Below are 25,018 nucleotides of genomic sequence, written 5' to 3'. Positions count from 1 at the left end.
GATATATGTAATTGTTAAGTTGAGAACTAGAAGTAGGCATAGGAGCAAACAGTTCGTCGCGAGGGTATACTGCGCAGTTGAGGTAGAGGAAGAAGATGAATAGTAAAAACTTTAGAGGAAACATTTTTTCTTTCTTTCGTTCAGCGAAGAGAAATGAGAGAATGATTATATTTTAGAGACTCGTGCTAATAACGTGTTATAAATATGTAAAAGTTAGAGAGATAACCTTTTTAGTGATAGGTGCGAGGCAGATGTAAAATGTCACACTGAAACTATAGCACAAGAGGATAACAAATAAAAGACAGAGGAATAGATGATGTTATTGATCTTTCTTTCTTTCAGTCTGTATGTTTTTCTCTGTATTGAAAGCATACGGAGTGCTTTATTTATAGAGCAACTCCAATACTGATGCATTAATCATACATTGAAAATTTACAGCATCCTTTGAAAATATGATCTCTTGCATCCCTAAAGTCAATTTCAATTTGTACGGGAATTGAAAACTTCTGCCAAAGTACTGTGGGCATTCACTACCCACCATCATTTTCAACAAGAACTTGATACTCGGTGACCTTTATAGCAACTTCATTATCTCTTCTTCTCCAACCATGGTTGCTGATCCACGGCGCATCAAGGTGAGTTTAATATTGGCCATATTTTTTAGCTTTGTTAGTGCATCTAATTTATTTTTTTGGATTGGTGGTTTTCAATTTAGGGATGAATATTGTGTTTAAATTTTGCTTTGTAAGTTTGGGGGTTGTGTTTAAATTTTGCCTTTCTAATTTTGTGGGTTTTTTTTTGTGCTTTTGGATTATCTGATTTGATTTAGTTTTCAATTTAAATAAAGTATGATGTTTTTAATGATTTGAAGAACTGAGATGCATGAACATCTCTTGATAATGTATGACCTTCTTTTGATGCTTTCCAATTCAATCAAAGCTAATTAGACAAAATCATGAATTAATTAAATGTGGTGTCTTCTTTTCTCCTCTATTTCTTTTGTTGTTGGGTGAAAGTGAGCATAGTTTATGATAACCTATTTAAAAGGATAGCTGGAGAGAGAGAGAGAGAGAGAGAGAGGTAATAAAGTAGGTGCGTATAGGGACTCAAAAAGGTTAAGGTATACTGACAGAGAAAAATGCACAAATTGGTATGGTAAAAATGAAAAAAAAATGAAAATAAAGTGAACCCAATAGAATATAGAAAATGAAGTGTTTAGGTCAGTTGATATCAATTTTAGATAAGTAATTGTTGCGTAATCATTTTGAATACAGCATGTGGAACACTTTGAAGTTTGGTTGTCTTTTTTTTTTCTCCTTTTCTCTTTCTGTTTATTTAACTTCGGATTGGCTGCGTTATTTGTTTTTCTAGATTATATATTTTAATCTTCTCTAAAAAATTTTGTATCATCCACCGTCACCTGCTTATGCTCCTCGACTTGCTTGATTTTTAGTTTTTGAACTCTGATTTTATACATGTGTCAGCAATTGATTGCCTTCTTTTGGAAAAATGCTAATGAAAAACTGAATTTCGGTTGTATGATTAATGGTTTTTGTTCTTCATTTTACTAACATTTTGGTCCATTTTCTCCAACTCTCTCTTGCAACAAAATCACCACCACAACCTAACAAACCCATGAGCTAGAATTTCAATTACTATGCACGGAGGGAGGTAAAGTTGTTATCTTTCTCTGCAAAGTGTAGATTTTTTATTTCGGGTTTCATTTGTTTGTGTTTTGTTGTCTTTGTTGGGAATATTGGTTTTGTTGTTAGTTGTTGAATTGGAGTGTTGGGTAACTTGAATTTTGCTTCAGATTGTAGTAATTACCGTGCAAATTTACATTTTTTGTGTGAAATTAGAGAGTTTCGATTTTGAAAGTTATATTTGCAAATATAAAAAGAGATTATGTAAAACATGGAGGAACTAAATGCGTGTTTAGTTGTCATTAAATGCTACCTTTTAGCTAGTAATGTAGAGGCTATTAAAAAGAAATTTTATATCATGTTTTAGTTTTGTTTCATTTTTCATCTTTGGCCTTTGTTGTGTAAACTTGGTTGTGCCTTCTTTCTTTAGTCTTTTTTGTAACTTTTTTTTGTTCATATCTCAAATAAAATTTGTATTTGCTAGTTACAGTCTAAGTAGTATACCTACTATGCAGACTAATTTTGTGGTCAAATCTATCAAAGCAAGCTTACATTAAAACTGAGTCATAAATGACCAGTAGTTAAAATCCCTCTGTTGTAGACACCTCTTCATCTCCTCATTGTCTTTCATGGCATCCGATCTACATCCCAAAAACATGGAAAAACTCAACAAAATCAAATCCCTACCATCACCCAGTCAAAATTGCTCATCATTTTTCCCGTAAACATTCCTTGTCGTTCCCAGGGGCGAAACTATAAAGGCGCAAGGAGGGGTGTCTTCGCCTCCTTCAGTCCTCAAGTTGATTCTCCCTTTGTTGGTTATGTTGATGCAAGTTATTTATCTAACCCGCACAGGGCACGTTCTCAAACAGGCTACGTCTTTACCATTGATGACACCACAATTTCTTGGAGGTATATCAAACAATCAATAGTTGCGACTTCTTCGAACCATGCTGAGATTCTAGTCTTGCATGAAACTACGCGTGAATGCTTTTGGCTGAAAGCAATCATGGAACATATTTGAAGTACTAGCGGTCTTTCTACCGTCGTTGATGTTCCTACAACGATCTTTGAAGACAACGTTGCTTGTATCGATCAATTGAAGAAGGGATACATCAAGGGAGACAACACCAAGAACATTGCGCCAAAGTTCTTTATTCTCATCAGCAACAACAACATTAGAACATTGAAGTCAAGCAAATCTGTTCCCAGGGACAACTTGGCGAATCTCTTCACGAAGTCATTGCCCAAGTCTACTTTTTAAAAGCTCGTCCAAGGAATCGGTATGTGTAAACTTTCTAACTTGAATAGTTTATAATTTTATTATTTGGAAGTTTTGTCAAACTTAGAGGGGAGGATCTAGAAGTATACTCATTTGATCTTAATGTACTCTTTTTCCTTACGATTAAAAGCATTTTTCCCACTAGGTTTTTACTATTGAACGAGGTTTTGATAAGGCATCCATCTTAAGGTGGTCATACCCTTATGAGGTTTACTACTTTCGTCCTGTATGAAGTATTTTTTTATATTATGCATACTTCTCAAGTTTCTCCTTAGTCTGTGGGTCTTCACCTACTTTAGGTTTTACCATAACGAGGTTTTGTGAGTTTTACTACCAATGCATGCTTTCGTTAATTTGAGACTCGTATTCGCCTGTTGTGCCAACAACTTCATCAACTAATCTACTTCATCCGTCAAAGACCTGATGCAATATTTTATTTGAGTATTTACACACTTAGGTGGAGTGCTGCAGTCCTATTAGATTAGGAATGTGATCGTGTAAATCCTATCATATCTTAGGATAGCTCTGTGGGATTCTACCATATCTCTTAGATTAGATATTGTTCTAGTAGAGTCGTAATTCTATTGAAGTAAGGAATTTACCTTTCATACTACTATAAATAAAGGCACACTGGGGCGACATAACACAAACCTCACAATTACACATCTCTCTTTTCTCTCATTGCCGCCGCACCTTTCTTTCTCTGGCCTTTATATTGTTCAGTTACATTAGGCGTACAACAATTTTAATATTATTTTGTCAAGCTTGAGGACATGTATTTTTTTTAATTATTATTGTCAACCTTTAATGACCAAGCCGAGATCAAGCCTACTTCTAAGTGTCTCATAAAAAGTTTCAAGCTGCTCGCAAGCTTTACGAGCTGAACATACTAATGTTCAAGTTTGATTTGTTTTTCAATCGATTTGAACTAGGCTTGGCTTGATTTTTTCACGAGCTGAGCTTCGATGAGCCGAATACGAACTAAACCCAATGCAAACTCAAACTGTTTCTGCACATCTATTAAACTGTGATTTGTCTAAATTTTGAAAACTCAAAGAAGAAGATTTTATTTTTTTATTTTTATTTTTTAACAACTGAAAACTAAAAAAAATTACCGAATAAGATTTTAGTTTTTAATTTTAAAAAAAATGAAAACAAAACCTGAAAATGAAATGATTGACAAACCACCCATAAATTAGTAACAAGCTAAAGAAGGAAGTTCATCCTTACTTACGAGACCAAGTAACAATATTATTAATTAGTGTAACATGGTTGATAATTCTCAATGTAAAGGGAGAAGCACTTTAAGAATCATAGAGAAAAAAAGAAAAAATAAAAATAAAAAACAACTTTCCTGACTTGTCAACTTATGGCACATGATTCAATAACCATTCGGCCAATGAGTTTTTATTTTAAGATAGTGCTATCATACACATATTTTTACTTATCATATACCTATAGTAATTTTTAGCTGCGAGATTGAATGAATTGAAGAAAATTAATGACAATAAATTAATGTTGTGTGGAAGTAAAAATGAGTGTGTAAATAGCACTATTTTTTTTTCTTTCTTCAAGCACTTTATATATTTTAATTATGATGGAGAGTCTCGAGGGGGTTATTTGTAAGTAATATTTTCTAAAAACCTGTAGTTTAGGGCAACACAAAACCAAGATCAAACTTTAGTCGATTTTACCTTAGCCCAAAACAAGTTCTAAAGTCTAATACCTAATCAATCAACACATTTTCTAGAAGAAAGAAATGAAAGGTCACCGAGAACACCTCCATTTATGATAGATTTTATGGACGAATTATGCATATTTTTATATTTAGGATTTACATATATCAAATCTACGCTCGTTGAAGGTCAAATTAAAATGATTTATGATAGCACGATGTACGATGAACGAACATGATTCACAGATCTCTGGGATCCTCATTCATGTTGGAGATATCAAAATTTTAAACCAAATTATATGTCGCGAATATAAAATAAACACGTTAATCAATGATTTAGTAATAATCCAATCATCAATAACCACATCATTTGATTTGCAAATTTGGTTTAAAAAAAAATTGATCTCTTAGCATTATTGTATTTACATTCCATGAGCATTTTGACCAAGAAAACAAATGTAAAATGCTCCTTTCAAAGCATTCTACATCTCCACTTTAGATGCTTAAAGTGCCGGACTAAGATTATATTTTCTCCTATTTCTATCTCATTTCGTCCCCTCATCTCACATTCTCTATTTTGTTTTTCTCTTTTTATAAAAAAAAAATTAATATAAGATGTTGACGTGATTTAACGGTGACCATTCAAATTGGAGAAAAAAGAAGGAGAAGAAAAAAAAAAAAAAAAAGAGAGAATTCTCCTCCTAAAGTGCCAGCCTCACCTCTCTAACATTCCACTTTGAAAAAGTTTAGGTGATCGAGATCACTTCCCTTATCATCTCAATTTTTTTTTTCTTTTCCTTTCTCGGAGCTTTCCTTGTTGACAAAATCAACTTGACAACTGACTGGCTGACGATCGAGAACGAGAGAACCAACTGGCACCAATTCTCTCCGTCTTATCATAACTTCGTTGACCTAATTTTGCATCCGGACGAAATTGTGTGCGGCCGCTACAGCCTGCAACGTCAAATATTGAATTATATATGAATAAATGCTCGTTTTGATGTGTTTTTAAAATAACTGAAAATGTTTTTGATGTTAATGTTTTTAATATCAATCCTTAGTAAAAATCCAAGTGGATCTTGGAAAAGCATTTTAAGTGCTTCTACATATCTGATACTTATTCCAAAAAACACTTAAAGTGCTTTTGGAACTCAAAATCAATTTAATAAAAAACATCTTCAAACATTTTAAAAACATATTCAAACGAGTAGTAAGCCGTTGTCGATTGATTTGTGAATGCATGGCTTCAGTTTCTAAGTGCGGAAACGATGAGGATTTTTACTTTTCTTTTTTCAACTTTTGCGTCTAAGAATTATTGTGAGTGTCAATTGCTTGTTAATTAATTCACTTAATTTTCAAATAACTTATTATGTTGGTGGCTTGATATTTTAGTGTTATTGCAACCCTAATAGTATATGCTCTCACAATACACGTTCCATTATGTGCTAAACCCTATTAATAGCCAGGACATATAGTTTAAAGAGTGTAGAACACATTCATACGCAAGCCCCGATAAATTAAGTGTAATTGATTTATTGATTTTAGTTTATTAAATACGTGATCCTAATATCTTATTATTTTATTGTTGTGATTTCAAAATGTATTTTACATTGCATTCACATTTCATAGTCCACACTTCTCATGTGATTTTCCCTCGTAATAGCTAACATCATATTGATCAAGTTTCTCCTCGTTTTCTTTTTTGTTTTGTTTTTAGTACAAGTGATACTTGAGTAGGGAAAAATCGAACATTTGATTGCAAGTGTGGGAACAGATACTCTTAATTACTCAAGTGATAAGCCTCTTGCATTGACTCCTCCGAAAAAGAATGTGAGTGACCATTTCATCACATCTTCTGACAATAGCAATTCCACTCAAGACCAAAATGTAAATCAGCGTTCAAATCAAAGAATAAAGGGTAAATCTCATTTTACTACTCTCAAGTTTCGTGGTTTTCAACATTTGGTACATGAAGCTTTTGTCTCAGAGTTATACCTAAAGTGTTAATTTTGGGGCAGTCTCATATATCCGTTAGTCTGGCAGTTAAGTCTCCCATTAAATGATGATGTGGCGCGCTATGCGGACAATGATTAGACGCCACGTGTCATTAATGAAGTCCATGTGGAAATTAAAATTTCAAAAAAATAATTATTTAAAGAAAAGTAAAAAAAAAAAAACTTCCCCAAAATCCCCACCCCTCCCCCCTAGGGGTGGTTCGGTATGGGATACCGAACCAAAAGTAGTATCCCGAATCCCAAACCGAAATTTTTTGGGACGGAAATTTGAAGACCAATCCCAAACCAAAATTTCGGGAATCCCAAATTTCGGGAATCCCGAAATATTTTCGGGATTTCGGGACAAATCGGGAATCCCAAATTAAAATATGAAATTATGAATTATTCTTCAAATATATAATTTAAGAACACATTCATGAACTAGGAATGTCATTTCATTCACACTACCATTTAATCAAATATTGGCATGCTTGATTGTTTTTATCAAAGTCAAAATTCAAATTAATTAAACCCTTTTGACAATCTGTTAAGAGACAAAAGAATCAAACCTTCTGAAATCATTAGCCATGACAGTAGCAATAATAAAATCTAAATGAATATCAAACAGAACATGAAAAATATGCAAGGTGTAAGGCATTCCAGGTTGCAGAGCATGAATTAGAAACTACTAGCATCAATTATAAAAGAATAATATAATATATATATATATATAAATTAATAATATATAATTTCGGTTTGGTATGGGATTCCCGAAATATTGAGAAGTCAATCCCAAATCCCATACCAAAATTTCGGGATCGGTTCGGGATAGCATCCCGAAAATTTTGGGAATTTCGGTTTGGGAAATTTTTGGTTTGGGATCGGGATTTTTTCGGTTCGGTTTGGGATTTTCGGGAATTTTTTCCACCCCTACTCCCCCCCCCCCCCAAAAAAAAAACTTCCCCAAAATTCCCACCCATGCCCCCCTTCCCACCCACCATCACCCACCTACCCCCCCTCAAAAAAAAAACACTCTAAAAAATCCTCCTTAACTCTCTCTCTCTCTCTCTCTTTCTTTCTCCTCACCCTCGCAATCGGCAATTAAATCTTCCTTTCCGGATTCAATCTCAATCGGCTCTGGGGCTTCTGTTTCAGATTTGGAAACCAAAATTTTAAATAATTTAATCTAATCTAACTAAAAGAATTAAATTCGATTAGGTTTCAAATCTATCAAGGTGATTTGAAATTTCTAGGAAATTTCCCTGCGATGACTAACCATGGAGACTGAGATTTACACACGAAGGACGAGATCAATTGTGTTAAGGATCAATCGAACAGTAGGAATCAAGAACTCGTTGCCTTCGAACGGTCTGGGGAGCTCCAGCGCTGGACCGGCATCGAGGAGTGAGACTGGGCTCGAGGAGCGGTTGACGGGGATATTTGTTGACAAATGAGATGGAGATTTGTTGCTCCAGCAAAGCAATCGGGATGGCCAAGTTTTGCAATGGCTAGAAGCGCTTGATATGCTGGTTATGGGCGCGTGTTGTGCCAACTAAAGGCTAAAGCCACTGTTGAAGATGAATGCCTTGAATGACGTCATATAGGATCGATTGTTAGCTCAATTGAGCTAGGTATGATAGAAATGGTCAAACTCGATCGCTTGATATGCTGGTTATGGGCACGTGTCGCGCCAACTAGAGGCTGAAGCCGCTGTTGAAGATGAATGCCTCGAATGACGTCACATAGGATCGATTGTTAGCTCAATTGAGCTAGGTATGATAGAAATGGTCAAACTTGATTGAATTGAAGCTCTATTTTGCCATTCATTGGTTTTTGGTGAATTAGTTGGGGATTGGGGGGAGAGAGTGGTGCGAGAGACAGAGTGTTAGGGGGGTGGGAGAAGGGGTGAGTGATAGGGGAGGGTGGGCACGAGTGGGGATTCTGGGGAAGGAGATTTGGGTTTTTTTTTTTTTTTTTTTAAATAATTATTTTTTTGAATTTTTAATTTTCACGTGAACCCCTTAATGACACGTGGTGTCCAGTCATTGTCAACATGGGCGTCACATCATCAGTTAATGGGAGCCTTAACAGCCAGACTAACGGATGTATGAGACTGTTCCAAAATTAACACTATAGGTATGACTCTAGGACAAAAAAAACTTCATGAACTAAATGTTGAAAACAATGAAATTTAAGGATAGTAAATTAATATTTACCCAAGAATAAATCACTCCATAGCCTATTTCAATTATTACAAACCAAAACTCGTAACTAATGCAAACAACCCACTTTTAATTACTAAGCAACTGTTACTAGGGCATGTCAATGCTTCCATCAACTCGATCATATCACGTCGTACCACAATTCTAAAATCATATAAATTGATGTTAGTTTACGAGAATTAAACATAAGATGAACTAAATTGAACTGCATATGTAGATCACTTTTACACATTGGTTATCATGTGTAATCTCCTTATAACCATTTGTAATTTTTATAAATTATGAAGATTACAAGCAATTGCGTTGAAAGATCTTAGCAAATCCCTTCTAGTAACACTATTTTAATAAATTACACATGGCTTGTCCATTTTTTTCGGAATTAATATTTTCCTTGTCTTTAGACCAAAAAGCTGACTAGATGACTTCAACTGTACATAAAATCCGCATAAGCAATCGAAAAAGTAGTAGAGCCACCCTCCACTACCCATTTTATTAGAGAGAAAAGAGACGAGAGAGAGATGGGCTGCTACAGCATTTCCATGTTGGAGGTGGCCACGGTGGTTCTGTTGTTAAGTTTATTCGGATCGGCGGCCGGTCAAACGACGCCGGGTTGTGCTCAGGACCTTCTGCCGTGCGCGGACTACCTCAACAGCACAGCTCAACCATCTGCCACCTGCTGCACCGCCATCAAGCAGACGGTGGCCACCCAGCTTCCGTGTCTCTGCAACCTCTTTTACACTCCCGGACTTCTCGAGAGTTTGGGCAGCAACATCACTTCCGCTCTCAGAATCGCCACCGCTTGCGGCCAATCACTTGATACATCCAAATGCAAAAGTACTTTTGCTCAGTGCACTCTTTAGTTTAATTTGGATTTTTCTAAACGCACCCGTTTAAGATCTTGAGCTAACTAATATGTTTTGGTGTTTTGAATTTGCAGCTGTCGTAGTTGCTCCTACACAATCCCCACCTGCAGCCACAGGTACAAACTTATCTTTCTGTTTACTTTTATTTTGTCGGAAAATAAATTTTGATAAATTAGGTGTTAGATTAATTACCCGTCGGGATTCGAATTCACAGTATCATGCAAAAGCTCAACTCCTTTTTACTTGTGGTTACGTCCACTTACCTTCTCTTTCTTTTTACTTGTTTGGATCAAAATTCAAAATTCAATTGGGTAGTAGCAAAGATGGGATTTATTTTTAAATGACTGATAATGGTGTTTAATTAAAATGGAGATCATAAACTGAGCACAGGCATCAACATCCAATTTGAACAACTAGTGATTTATGGATAGATTGATAGCAGAATTGGGAGTTCATAGTCAATGATAATTATGAGCACTGTCATAGTTTCAAAATCGGATTTGAATCATATTATCATGGTTGACTTATTATTAAGCTTAACTAATTCTTACACCTTTTAATATAAATAATACCGTTTGTATAAAAAGAAAAAAAATGACTATTGTTCTTTAAATCTAAACTTATTCAACGTTTTCTAACAAAATGATAAGTTTCACAAGACCACATAAGCATTAGCGTTAGAAGAGGAAAGATATTTACACAAAAACTCATCGCATTGGTAGCATCTGATTAACAAATGAGTAATGTTATTCATACCATATTTTTATACTATATTTCTATATCATCTTAGATGGTATATGATGCGGATAATCATATCATTTGAAAAATTTGAAAAACTCAAGAAAAAGAAGGAGAAAGACTCATCGTATATCATAATCATCATTTAATTAACTAGTTTTTTTAATTATTAGTTTATTAAATAATGAATTAAATTTAAAAATATGATTAATGCAAATGATGTGGTTGTTCACATTAAATGTCATCTAAAATGATATAAAAATACGATACACAAATATAATACGAATAACATTCCTCTTAATAAATTTACAAGTTTGGATTTTAAAAGTTGTAGTTGGTAGGAAGTTGGTGTACCTAGGGAATAGTAGGTAAAGAAAGGGCACTTCACTTGGACATGCCATGTGTTTTTGAATATAATTTGCTAACTTCAGTCGGTGCCACCAAATCTGACTGGCCCTGTTAAAAATTCAAAAGCAATAAAAAAAATAGAAAAAGGAAATATTTCCCACGTCTTTGCAGTTGGGCAGCAAATAATAATAAAACAAAGTTGAAATTTCAAGTGCTCATAAGTCAAAAGCATCAGGAGTAAGCAGTTATGTCATGCCATGTTTGTACATTTATCACCTGAATTTGTATAGAGTTATCAATTTTTTTAACTTAATTTTATCTAATTATTCTTTGAACTTTTATAATTAATCAATTTTTTTTAAAACTGTAATTTTAGTTGATTATTTTCATGAATTTTTATAAATAGGCAATTTTCCACAACGCTAGCTTTTAAAAAATTTCATCTAACTTTCCAATCATTTTAATCACGCGAACAACATATGACAATTGTATAGAGACAAAATAATAGAAAATTGGATAGATGAAAACCTTCAAAGGAAAATTGGTTATTTATAAAATTTTATTGGGTAATCAGCTAAAATTAAAGTTTAGAGAAAAATTGGTTCATTATAAAAGTTGTGGGAATAAATCAGCTAAAATTAAAGTTTAGAGGGACCCAAATGTTTAATTTACATGAATGTTTCTTATGAATTTTTACCATTTAACCAAGTGGTAAATTTAATGTTAAATCTCCACTACGTCGTTATAATATTGCTGTTAATCTTGCAGGAACACCGGGAAATGACGATGGCGGTTCCGGCAGGGTAGAGTGGACTGGATTTTTTGCTCTTGTCTTATTGTGGGCTTCTGTCATGCTATATTAGTCCTTTTCTATCAACTTATTTGAGTAAATAATGCAAACAACAATCGATATTAGGGTCATGAGCTCACAGATTCGGAGATTATGTTATTTGTTTCGTGTCGCTTTACATTAATTTTTTTTAATATCATTTTACTATTTTACCTTAGATCATATTGGTCAGTGAGTATTTTCTTACTCATCTCATGTTGCACAATTTGAAGGTTTACATAATTGTTGTGGTGCTTTTCAATCTTTGTGGACTTGCCGTAAATGGGTGAGTTTTGCTGTAGTCTTCATGTGATTTGAGGAAACGACATTATGAGAATTTGAAGATCAACCCCGAACCGAAATTTTGATATTCCAAACTTTTAGAATTCCTAAAATGTTTTCGATATTTCGGAATGGACCAGGACTGGATTTTGGGTTTTGAGCTTTTGTGCTGTGGGTTAAAATTTGGGCTTTTAACTTGAAATTTTGTTATCCTACTTTATATCAATTGAAATTTAGGATTTTTACCTCATACCAATTTGAAATTTAATACCAATTTTATATCAAGTCAAATTGATGTTCCAAAGTTCCAAACTACTTAATTGCATACTTCTATTTCTAATATAGCATACTATCAAATAACTTCAATTCAACATTCAACATACATGCAACCAATATATATATGTTCGGTTTTGGATTCCTGAACTATTGAATATGTAATCCTCATTCTTGTACCGAAACGTATGGGATCGGTTCGGTATGGAGTCTCAAAATTTTGGTATTATTGGTTTGGAAATTGTTCGGTATGGGATCGGAAAATTTTTTGGTTTGGTTTGGGATTTGGGAAAAATTTCCAATCCTAGATTCTTATATATCTATGATTTTTTTTTTAATAGAAAAAAGCATTCATTAAAGAGAAAAGCCTCTAGTACGTACATTTGTTACCAATACAATCAAGATGGAAAGTAGGTAAAGCACTCGAAGGCAGACAATGGTCCCAAATGTGGGGCGAAGAGAAAGCCCAATATGCACCAAAGCATTAGTGACAAAATTGATTTTACGGAAGACATGCCTCCACTCAACCTGCAAGAACGAAGTAGCAATAAACTGACCTTCCTCAATAAGAGTTTTAATCTTCCAAAGAACATCCCAAGTACCTATCACTGATTTGATCACCACTTTCAATCATGTTTTGGTCATTCAATTGGGCCTTCCACATAAAATATAACTAAAAATCCGAACTTTCTTAGAAAACCTTCAAACTCCCATGATTTTACAATTTTTTATTCTCCACTGCAAATGCATTGCAATTATTGTCCAACAAAAAGAAGTGAATGTTGTTGAAGGTGCATGGACTAAAAGATATTTAATTAGGAGACTGAGTGACATAAAGAAAGATTTTTTTATGGATTTTCACAAAACTTGACAACGAGAATGGCTTCTATTATATGTGTACACTATTACTGTGATATTTCGTGCCAATAATACAATGTTATTAGAAGTGTTGTAAATAAGTGTCATTGATGGTATAACTGGTCCAGGACATCACCTCTGAAAGCATAGAGGTTTAGTTATTCGTAGCAGATATTCAAAAACCAACCACAGTCAGAGTTAATGTGCATTGAGGTTCCCACAAAATCTAGTTCGCTGCTGGGAAAAAATGTGCAACTTTATTTTAACTTTAAGTCTGAAAGAAAATAACATATAAAGCATTTCAAGATTGGTCTCTGAGATTAATAATTAAACGAAGGGTTATTATACAAAATGGTCTCTGAGATTTATATGATCAATAGAAATGGTCTCTGAGAATGAAAATCAATAGAAATGGTCCCTGAGATTGTCCACCAACCATGATTTTGGTCATTCCGTTAAAAACTTTTTGGGCAATTTTTAAAGCTTTGTAACTCAATCGAGTCTTAACCAAATTCGACCCATAATATATCAAAATGAAGATAAGAAAGTGTAGAACAAGATTATACCTATTTGGAAGCCCAATGATTTCCGGAGATAGCCAGAAAATAGCCTGAAAGGTGACTGGTCCGCAGGAAAATTGGAAAACTCGCTGGAAACTGGGTAAACTTTAAACGTTCATAACTTCTTCAATACTAAACGAAAATCATACTTTTTGACGAGACAAAGAGAATGATATCTTTCTTTACTGCTAACGCGTCGTGGTTTGGCCGGAAAATGGCTCGAAAGTGGCTAACTCGAAAATGGTTAGCCACTTTCGAGCCATTGTTCGACCAAACCACGGCGAGTTAGCCTTCGAAAAAGGTACCATTCTCTTGGTTGAGTATTGAATCACTCATCAAGAAGTATTATTTTTGTTTTTGAATCACTCGATTTGGCTGAGTATTGAAGAAGTTATGAATGTTTAAAGTTTACCCAGTTTCCGACGAGTTTTCCAGTTTTCTCACGGACCAATAACTTTTTAGGCTATTTTCCGATCATCGCCAACAACTATTGGGCTTCCAAAAAGGCATAATCTTATTCTACACTTTCCTATCTTCATTTTGATATATTATGGGTCGAATTTGGTTAAGAAACGATTGAGTTACAAAGCTTTGAAAGTGGCCCAAAATCATGGATGGTGGACAATCTCAGGGACCATTTCTATTGATCATGCAAATCTCAAGGACCATTTTGTATAACAACCCCTAAAAGAAAGAATAACCTAGTTCATAAAAGAGCCTATTTTGTATTAAGTTAGGTTATGTAACACCACTGACCATCATTTGGTTCCAACTCCAGTGCTTTCTTGAAGCTTTCAACTGCAGCGTCGATGTCATTGAGTGTCATATACGTCTGCAGCCAGTAAGATGTAGAGAAGTTAGATCATAAACATCAACCAGAAGGCTTTATGAATTTTCTTGCCAATTAAAGATTATTACCTGGCCTTGGCGAAACAAAGCCATCACATTATCTTCCCAATCACGCCAAGTAAAGTTTGTGTCCAATCACGCAAAGCCTTCACCTATTTGTGCCAAGTGTTAAACAGAAAGAAATCATAAACACAATATGTAACAATAGTAAAAAGATTGATAGGTTAGCTCGCTTAAATCTAAAACCTATCATGATATGAGCAAATTTACTATAAGAAATAGCTCGAAACAACTTGAATTCGGTATCAGGTTCTGCTCTTTTTGAATGAATCAAGCATACCATTTGAAAACCATAATAGAAAGGCAGCACCTTTACACAACAATACATATAATTTTCATTTTCTATAGTTTAGCATTTTTTTTTGTTAGATGATCAATCTACACACACAGATATGCATATGTACATGGATATATACAACATAGAAAATAAACATAAGTAAAGATAAGGACCACCACCAAAATTGAACGGATAACGAAATTACCTTTGACATATCACCTCTTTCCCATATCTAATGCTATGTCATAAGTCCCTAAAGTAGCAACTGCCTGAAACATGAAGAAAACCAGAACAAAATACCCCACTCAGTATTATGCAAGTTCCCAAGAGTAGTCCACCACCTTATAACCTACTGCTAAACTACAAATGCAATTCAACTTGACCATCAAATTACACATTCACCAACCAGAAATCAAAAGCCAAAATTACGGACGTTCATTAAAAGATCATGTAAATAAGAAATGGAAAAGGAATCTGAATTCGGTTTCTTAAGAATCAAAGGGAATAAAGCAACCAATCCACTTAACCTTACTCTATCCCCGAGAAAAAGAAATGACAAATATCAATGTGACAAATCAAAAGGTAAACATACTGGAAGGTGTCGAATCCTTCTTCACAAATCCCTCAAGCTTTCCATAGATATCATCGATGTCCTTCAAAGGAGGAGCTGAGTTGAAAAATGACTTGATTTCGGCATCTGGTGTTTCTTTTTGAACTTCCAACCCATTTGAGATTACTGATAGGGATTTTACCACCTGCACCTGCAGAAGTAGAGATAAAAACACTCAAAAATACTTGCAAGAGTACAAGGTTGTCGTAGTATAGCGGCTCAAGCAAGGTCGTTCTCCACAGGGATCAAATGAATAATTTATCTTTAAAACTAACTCTTAATTAATTATTGAAAACAAAGTTTGGAAAATGTTGATTCTAGAATTTAATATAATAAAAACGAATTTTAAAATAAAACAACTAAAGAAATTAACTAGAGAACAATTTAAAGAAAGTCAATTTGTAAAACCTAGGGTTCAGCCGTCACCTTAATAATCCCATGTAGTTCTTTTAATTCCTTATGAATTACATCTGCATATTTTAAAGGTTTGATTTTCCTAAAGTATGCCCTACTTGGAATCTCCAACATCGAACGTGTATCTAACATGCAACTCGTCTATGGCGTCTAGATCGAATGTGAATATGCAAGACTCATTAAGTTTTGTGAAAACTTTTTGAAAAACCATACAACCCTTAAGACGTGTCGTCTATCCTAAAAAGTTACACATATTAACCACAAGAAGCCATCGCCAATTTTAGGGGCAGCCCTCTGCCAAAATTGCTTCAAATTACTTATCTAAACATCCTAATGGTTGCGAATCACTAAGATAAATAGATAGTTTAAAGCACAATGATTAATAATTCAAAACTTGCATGCATAAATTCATAAGAAAATTAAAAAGAAACTACATATTATTGCTAAAGCTCGTGGCCTCGCCCTAGCAAACGAAACTAGTTACAAACAACCATAAAACAAAATATTATTAAGAACATAGATAGAAAACACCTTGAAAATAAACTTGAATTGTCAAGGCTCTCTAAAGCCAAAGTATTGCGTTTTCCCCCCAATGTTGCTTAGAGAACCCTAATGGATAGCCTTACTTATACTATTACAAAATAAAACCCTAAAAGGTCTTAGAGTAAAACTAGCAAACATAATTAAATAATAAAACAGAAAATAAAATGTTTCCTATTTGAACTAGAATTCGGAGTTCTCAGAAAATCACACTTTTGACCGATCAAATCAACTCTGATTTGGTCCCAAAAGGTCTCTTTTTAAAGCTGAAGACGCCCCCTACAAATTTTTAGAAGGAATCTTCCTCAAAATATGCATATTGACCTCCAAAATATCCAAAACGTCCAGAAACGTCAATCTGAGAAAGCTGCGCGCTGAGCCTTAATTTCATCACCACAGTCAAACGGTTTGGTATCAAAATCTGGAATTTTGTTACAGTCATCTTGAAAGACACACCAACATCCTCCAATTGGAATCACTCCAAAATTCATCCGTTTGATCACTTTTTGCTCAAGAGGAAGTTGAATGTCTTACATTGAAAATATATAACAAAGTATCAAAATTCTACCAAAATAACTAATAAATTAATACTAAGATTAGAGTAAAATATATGGTATAATATGGACTCATCAATTACCCTACGGGGAATTCCTTATCAAAACCCACAAAAAAATCTCAATTTTCACATAAACATAACTAATACCCAATATAAGTAGGAAAATGACTAAAAGATCAGATTTTTATCATTTTACAAATCAACTGAATAAAACCCATTATTTTTTGGATCAATACTGACCACACAAAGTAAAAAAATAAAAAAGTCGAAGGATCATGAGGTAGGTGAATATAATTTGGGGAAAGATACCCTTTAGATTCCCGAAACCCACATGCGTATGCTGAGATTTCAAACCAGAAATTCATTACAAATCATAAAAAATAAAACAATTAGTGATGAAATTCCACAATATATTTGAATTGAGAGGAAATTCAAAATTGAAATGCAGAGTACTGATCCCAAGAAGGAGAAAGCAACTGAATGGTGAGAAAGATAGAAACAAAAAACATCACACTTGGAGAAAACATGATTTGAGTAGTTATAAATGTACAAAATCATATATGTAAGCTTACTTGTTAACATTTTCGAGTGGAAAGCTTTTCGATTTTTTCCCCATTTAGATATAACCGGAACGTGGGTCTGAAGATTTGGACCTGTCCTGCCCGTTTATTCTCAAAAAAAATTGGACCCGTCCTGTACCCATCCCGAGCCGTGATTACCTATCTCAACCTGCAGGTTCTCTACTAGTTTGCCCACTCTTAGAGAGCACGAGAGACAAACTTAAATTAAAATGTTACAATTGAAACATGCACTAACCTAAGATATTACAAACTTGGACGTTTTGTTTAGGAATTACCAATTTTACTCTAACACAATTTTTAAATTTTCAAACGCTTAGAGATTAATTAAGACGGTGACTAACTATCTAGTGCTTAGACATAACGTAAGCAACATTAGACGGATATTTTTAGGACAATGATATTTTACAGCAAAAATAAACTATCCATATAATAATAGAAGCTATTAGAAGAGCCTAGTCAAGCCAAGTTTATTACAAGTCAGCCCTCGCAAACCCTAACAAAAAGCCCAAACGAAACGCAGAGAAGCAAACAAAACCTCGACAGCTCCGCTCTCACTCCTCAGAAGTTTCTCTAAAACCCTAATCTCTCTCTTCCTCTCTCTCTCTCTCTCTCTCTCTCTCTCTCTCTCTCTCTGAAACTTTTACAAATGGACGAGGCGAAGCTCAACCAACTCAAGCATTTCGTCGAACAGTGCAAATCCGATCCCTCCGTCCTCGCCGATCCTTCGCTCTCCTTCTTCCGCGACTACCTCGAGAGGTAACAATCCATTTCTCTTAGTATCCGATTTTTCTTTTGCAGAAACCGATTCGGTGTTTGTTTCGCTGTTGAATCGGAACGAAATTTTGAAATCGAATTCGTTTCTTCGTTTCAGTCTCGGCGCTACGCTCCCTGCCTCTGCTCAGAAGCAAGGCGATTCAAAATCGGTACTCTTCTCTCTCTTACTTTTTGATTGTTGCGTTTTATGTTCTGTGTGTATGCGTTTTGATTGAGGGATTTGCGAGCGCAGAAGAGCTATGTCGTGGAGGAGAGCGACGACGACATGGCGGACACTGAAGCCGCTCAAGTTCATGTCGAAGAAGAGGAGGATGAGATAATCGAATCTGATGTTGAGCTCGAGGGTGACACCGTGGAGCCTGACGATGAACCTCCTCAGAAGGTTGTTTGTTAATTAATTTCAGTTTTAGTTTCTTACTTGTTAGTATGTGAATTATTTTCATAATTTTTGTATGTTCATGGCTTTAATTATTTTGCAGATGGGAGACGCATCGGTTGAGGTGACTGATGAGAACCGTGATGCTGCACAGGCAGCAAAATCTAAAGCTATGGAGGCCATTTCAGAAGGTATAGTGGATTACTAATGGTAATGTGCCTGTTCGTGTGTGATTTGAGGGCTTGTTTGAGGATTCGTTCAATTTTATGCAATGCAGGTAACTTGGAGGAAGCAGTTGAACATCTCACAGAGGCGATTTTGCTCAATCCTACATCAGCAATTATGTACGGCACCAGAGGTATGAGTTTCTAGTTCTTATATAATTATATTCAGTAGGGATTATTTTGTTTATTTGAATTTGAGAGTTTACTTCCTACTGGTTTATTTATTTATTTATTTTTTTTCTGAATTCTGTCTACTTGTTACTTCACAGCTAGTGTGTACATCAAAATGAAAAAACCTAGTGCTGCTATCCGAGATGCCAGTGCTGCTCTTGAGGTTGTTCACATACCTTGCTTGTTTTTATACAGTGATGATATTTTTTTTCGCCCATGTAGAATTTGTTTGTATATATATTCTTTGATGTTTATGTGGTTTACTCATTTGAGGTATTAAGTATGATTAGTCAGCAACGTTATGTACTCTACTCTGCTTATTACAACCGGATAAAAATAAAATGTTTCTTTGGGCCGGGTGTGGCTTCATGTATAGTTCTGTTTGCATCAGTTTTAACTACTTGCCAGGTGTGACGTTTTGAGAAGGTGAACTTATGTTTTTATGTAATCTTGATCTCAGATCAATCCCGACTCTGCTAAAGGCTACAAGTCTCGTGGCATAGCACGAGCAATGCTTGGTCATTGGGAAGAGGCTGCTAAGGATCTTCACTTGGCATCAAAGCTTGATTATGATGAAGAAATAGGTGCCGTACTTAAGAAGGTTCGTCTCTCAGTCTCTCTGGTTTGTCAAGTAATTGCATTTTTTGGTTGCATTTATTTATGCTGTGTCATACATAGATAAGTTTGTTCTTCTCATTCTTTTGCCTCTATTTATCCTGTATCATTCATTGTATGTATATCTTATTCTATGTATCCAAATCAACTGCTGCGATCACTGCAAGAAAACATGGATTCTGTGAAGAATGGTTTCGTCACATATACACTGAACTTCGTCACATATAGGTGACGAATTTCCATGCGTCACTACCATACAGCATCGCCTATAGTTGACATGATTTTTTTGTTTGTCATGTATTGGCTCTATATGCAACTTTCCTCACACATTCCTAGATTGAATTCCGTACTTGAACCAAATATGTGATGCTTTGGGGGTCACTTATTCCTCGATTGTGTGATGACTATGGTTTTGTCACATACTGTGTTGGATTTCATTTTTCTTGTAATGCTTTTTCTCATTTAATTATTTTCATAATTGTGCCTGATAATTAGTCTATAATTAAAACTTTGATTCTAGTGAACCAAGAAAATGAATAAAATGAACATCACAATCACACTTTATGTATCAATAGAAGTATTTGTTACATTAGTAACATGTTCAATAAACTAAACATGCACAAAGGGAATAAATGTCGTTTTGAAACAACAAAGTAATGAAAAATAGTCCTAAAACAATCCTAAGTCTCCCATTATCTTTTAGAATAAGACTACATGAAACTTGACTGGACTATGAAGACTCTTGTGCTGTTGCTACTGGTTGTTGGAGGGTGTAAGTAACTTGGCTGACAAAAATTTCTCATAAACCTGCAGAGATACAAGAGAAAAAAAATTGAGCATTATTACACATGCAATAGCAAACAAAGATATATCAAAACTTACTGAAAACCCAACTTGAACAAACCATTCCTAAAAACAATAAAGGCCAAAATCCTCAATTCCCAAATGATGAATAGGTAATAAAGCAAAGCAACCAAACTTAGTGAGGAACTCAAAGATTTCAACTAAATCTCAAAACAAGAATCCATTAAAACAAAAAGCTTTCAGCATGCAACTAATTTCTTCATAGGAGCAAATAATAGGGAGAGAAGTTGGCCAACAAGCTATCAACCTGTAACTGAAAATTAGTACAAAAAAAGAAAAAAGAAAAAGAAGAAATTCATTCAGGCTAATTGTAACTTTGCCAACACAAGTTCCTCACAAATCTGCGTACAAGAGAAAAAAAAAAAAATATCACATAACAAAACCACCAGTAAAAAATAGTTTTATGCAGACACAATTTAATTATATGCTTAGATTGCAAATTGTCTAATATTCAGTTTACAAACTTTACTGTGCCTTTATGAAAAGAAGTAACAACGTAGTTTTTCTTTAAGAAAACCTAATAAAACAGAGAATTGGTAACTTATTACTAGTGAACTGCTTTTTGGAAATAATATTAGTATCTTATTACTATTAAATAATGAACTTTCTTGAAAGTCAATTATTGTGGGTTAACTAACTCTACGAAATGAAAATTGTCTGTTTTCGTGTTTTAGAGTTTCCTTTTTTCACCTAATGGCAACTCCTCCAATTGTAGGTTGAACCAAATGTGCACAGGATTGAGGAACACCGTCGCAAATATGATAGGCTTCGCAAAGAAAGAGAGGACAAAAGGATTGAGCGTGAGAGACAACGTCGCCGTGCTGAAGCTCAGGTAAGGATCTTGAAGTCCATTCCAATGAAAAGATTGTCTATTTTTTTTTTGGCTCATTTGGTCCATTCTTTTCAAGGCTGCATATGAGAAGGCTAAGAAGCAAGAGCAGTCATCTTCTAGTAGAAGGTCTGGAGGCATGCCTGGTGGCTTTCCAGCAGGCATGGGTGGAGGCTTTCCAGGAGGAATGCCTGGTATGCCCGGTGGTTTTCCAGCAGGCATGGGTGGAGGGTTTCCAGGAGGAATGCCTGGAGGGTTTCCAGCCGGCATGGGTGGCGGCTTTCCTGGTGGTGCATCTGGAGGTGCATCTGGAGGTGCACCTGGAGGTTTCCCCGGTAGCGCGCCAGGAGGGGTGCCTGGAAATGTTGATTTTAGCAAAATATTGAATGTAAGTATGTCGGTTATGATTCAATTTTAATATTAAATATGTTCCTGAAATCAGTGACTGTTGGTGGTAATGATGTTTTGTTGGAATTATCGTACCGTCAGACATTGTTTCTCTTATCTATTGTTATATTGAACATTTGGTGTGCTTTAAGAAATTAATTTACAAATTTAAATTGTCTTTGTTGCAATGTGTGTAGGACCCTGAACTGATGAATGCATTTAGTGATCCAGAAGTCATGGATGCTCTTCAGGATGGTACTGTGTCTATTCTTATTATTTTTGCTTTGCATCGATATTTTCTTCCTTATGAAAACAACTCCGTCTACCAGGCTGTTGACTTTTGATAGTGAATGCCTAGTACTTGTGATTAAACTGGTTATGTCAATACATGGAAACTTGTAATTCAAATATTGAATTTGTATTTTTGGAGTTGAAACATAATAAAATAAACCAAACACTAAGAAGTTCAAACTTTATGGTTGAACTCTCAAACCCTTTGATTTTTTGGACGACATATTGCGAATGGAGTACCATTCATTATTCTTCTTTTTGTATAATGTTTTGGTATTGCTAACCACACACCAATTTTTACTTCTCACACCCCTCTCAATTTTCGCTCGTTGGATTGAATGATTGGAAAGATGATCAATGGCCTAAAATTAACTAGGGTGTGTGGGAGGTAAAATTGAGTGTGTGAATGGCACTATCCTAATGTTATGTGCCTGTTTCCACAAGACATCATAATTTAGAAAAAAAAAAAAATAACGTGTAGCGATATTGTCATGAAATTCTCCTTCTGTAGTTTGCTAATGTCATCGTTCGGGTTTACATGTGACAGAATGTGCAGTGATATTGTCTAGTTAGCGCTACTTGGAAAAACAGAAGTAATAGAGATTTTAGGGTTATATTCGTGTTATTTTTTTATTTTGAAAGTGTTGGATACATGTACTAGGAATTTTTAATACAGATTGTTAAGTAAGACTAGAAGGAAGTGGGCTAGTGGAGAAGGAAGATAAGAGTTGAAGTAGGAACCCAAATGGAAGTACAATAACCATACTCTTATTAAATCTGTCTGCAAAGTCGTTTAAAACTTTGGACTCTGATGTATATATCAAGCAACCGAAAGAATCACCTTTTGAAATACAGAAATCATCTTTCCCCACCCTGATTTTCGTAAAATGTTATGTTGAACGTCTGGTTACTGTTGAAGCATTGTGAATTCATATCTTCTGATGTATTTAGATTGAGTGTCCGGTCTTTGATTTACTTGGTCGGCGTCCTACTTCATCATTTACTTATAATGTCCCAAAATCTTTCTGCTAACTGATTTGTCCTAGTACCAGATTTAATTTTATAGTTTGGTTCTAGCTCTTGATGTTCTCACATGCATTAAGGTTGAAGCTAGAGATTCTATGTGTTGTAGGATCAGGGTACCCAGATTTGATAGCAATGGAGTTTCCTACGTGCCTGACCGTAATTGATTTGATTGGTTTTTGCAGTAATGAAGAACCCTGCTAATCTAGCAAAGCATCAAGCAAATCCAAAGGTGGCTCCTATTATTGCAAAGATGATGAGCAAATTTGCCGGACCGAAGTGAGAGTTTCCGAGTTGTAACGATGTTTTAGGGAGATGGAAGTTTTTAATACTTTTGGGTTGGGGATGCTAGTTGACAAATGTATGGTTGGTTTATGAGCTGGTTTCACGTGGGATAGCTTGACAAAATTCTCTGCTTCTCTTACCTTTACTTTTACGACAATGCTTATGGACCATGTTTAGCCGCGTGTCATTGCCTATCGGCAATTTTATCATATATATATATATCGATAAGGGTTTCAGGTTCTCTTCTCAAACCTTCTTACTGGGTCAACCGTCAATTAATTTGCCCTTGTACATTCAACTTGGAGAATAGAGGCTAATTGTTTAGTCTGCTCGTGTATTGGTATGGAGAATTGTGAGAGCATAGCACGTGTATTAATTGGCAACCTTTTTTTTTAAAAAAAAGACAAAAATTTGTCCATTTTATGAATTTTATTATTTATGTATGTAAATATTTGTTTGATATCATGTTAAAACTAGGTTATGCAAAATGTGTTAAACTGTCGTGTATTAAATGTGAAATATGTATATACGCAAGCAATAGGCGTATTGTAGACATTTACAAAGTATATTTTGAGTGGTAGTGGAGGTTTTTTATGAGCCTAACTCTATTGTAGGCTGCTTAGTACTGCAGTTTAGTGATATTCCTTCTCACTTAGGTTCGATTATCGCAAAGATGAATTTTATTGCTAGCTTATTGTGAGAATAAGCTCACCGACTCTTTTTAGTGTAGATAATATCGTTTGTTAAAAAAAAAAAAAAAAAAAAAAAAACCTCTATTGTTGGTTTTGGGCCTTAGGACATTTTAGGGTAATTCGAGAAATCTATATTTGATGGTAATTCGGATTTGACTTTTTTATTTTTACTTGAATTTGGAAACCTAATCATGAAACTGAATTTGGAAACCTTTTCTGTTGAGAATTCATTGTCAAAAAACATACAAGTGGGCCGTGAAATTCTCATAAAGGCAGTGGCGCAAGCTATTCCCACTTACCCAATGAACCTCTTTAAGTTTCCTACGTCACTGTGCAACGAAATGGACGCTATGATCTCCAAATTTTAGTGGGGTCAAAAAAATGGTGAGCATAGAATTCACTGGGTCTCTCGTGAGAAACTGGAGCGGCCGAAGGAGGAGGGAGGCTTAGGCTTGAGGAACTTTGAGTCATTCAATGAGGCCCTCCTTGCTAAGAAGTGTTGGAGACTGATAATGGAGTCAAACTGTCTGTGGGTGTCGCTGCTTAAGGCGCAGTACTTTCCTAACTGCTCTTTCCTTGATACAAAGAGAGGCGGAAGAGCCTCTTGGGCTTGGTCAAGTCTTCTTGTTGGAAGAGATATTCTTAAAGGGGGCGCTCACTGGCAAATTATGGATGGAAATCGAGTTTGTGTCTAGATAGACAAATGGCTCCCGACCATTCCCAGGGGCAGACCATCACCATTAGGCACGATGCAAGTCTCTAAAGGGCTAATGGTCAACTCGTTAATTTTCACAGAGAGTGGGGAGTGGAATATTGACTTTTTGAAACCTTTCCTGGTTGAGGAGGAGTTTGATGCAATCTGGGAGACTCAAATCGGAGATCCAACACTTAGAGATAGACTGGTATGGCCTTTTGAGAAGAATGAGATGTTTACAGTTAAATCTGGATATCATTGGGCTCATAAATGTGCTCACTCACATTGGACTCCAACATTCATACGTCAGCTACCATTCCTGGTGCTTTGTGGAAGTGT

General features: G+C 35.1%; 2 protein-coding genes and 1 long non-coding RNA gene across 4 annotated transcripts; 2 read left to right on the top strand and 1 right to left on the bottom strand.

The window, feature by feature from the left end:
* Positions 1-9,274: 9,274 nt before the first annotated feature.
* LOC103952276 (non-specific lipid transfer protein GPI-anchored 7) lies at positions 9,275-11,772 on the top strand. Its single transcript, XM_009363843.3, has 3 exons — positions 9,275-9,650; positions 9,754-9,795; positions 11,534-11,772. Exons 1-3 carry the CDS (start codon positions 9,335-9,337, stop codon positions 11,626-11,628), a joined length of 453 nt encoding a protein of 150 aa, XP_009362118.2. The 5' UTR covers positions 9,275-9,334; the 3' UTR covers positions 11,629-11,772.
* Positions 11,773-14,262: 2,490 nt separating this feature from the next.
* LOC125475168 lies at positions 14,263-15,482 on the bottom strand. The gene is made up of 4 exons (XR_007256523.1): positions 15,346-15,482; positions 14,959-15,022; positions 14,486-14,568; positions 14,263-14,399 (listed from the first exon to the last, which is right to left on the bottom strand). It is a non-coding gene; the product is annotated as an uncharacterized LOC125475168 (long non-coding RNA).
* A 2,566-nt stretch (positions 15,483-18,048) lies between these two features.
* On the top strand, positions 18,049-23,535 carry LOC103952277 (FAM10 family protein At4g22670). 2 transcript variants are annotated; one of them, XM_048579980.1, is made up of 12 exons: positions 18,049-18,210; positions 18,326-18,377; positions 18,461-18,610; positions 18,708-18,795; positions 18,882-18,962; positions 19,098-19,162; positions 19,460-19,600; positions 21,194-21,310; positions 21,387-21,501; positions 21,535-21,695; positions 21,892-21,949; positions 23,194-23,535. In XM_048579980.1, exons 1-12 carry the CDS (start codon positions 18,101-18,103, stop codon positions 23,289-23,291), a joined length of 1,236 nt encoding a protein of 411 aa, XP_048435937.1. In that variant the 5' UTR covers positions 18,049-18,100; the 3' UTR covers positions 23,292-23,535. The 2 variants fall into 2 exon arrangements, with proteins under 2 accessions (XP_048435937.1, XP_009362119.2); XM_009363844.3 differs by having other exon boundaries at positions 21,387-21,695.
* The last annotated feature ends 1,483 nt before the right edge of the window (positions 23,536-25,018 follow it).

This window comes from the organism of the source record quoted next, unplaced genomic scaffold (assembly GCF_019419815.1).
Source record: "Pyrus x bretschneideri cultivar Hongxiangsu unplaced genomic scaffold, Pyrus_bretschneideri_v1 Contig14, whole genome shotgun sequence".
NCBI classification, from domain to species: domain Eukaryota; kingdom Viridiplantae; phylum Streptophyta; class Magnoliopsida; order Rosales; family Rosaceae; genus Pyrus; species Pyrus x bretschneideri.
The sequence above is the reverse complement of the archived record's forward strand: the minus strand, read 5'-3'. Positions and strand labels throughout refer to the sequence as shown.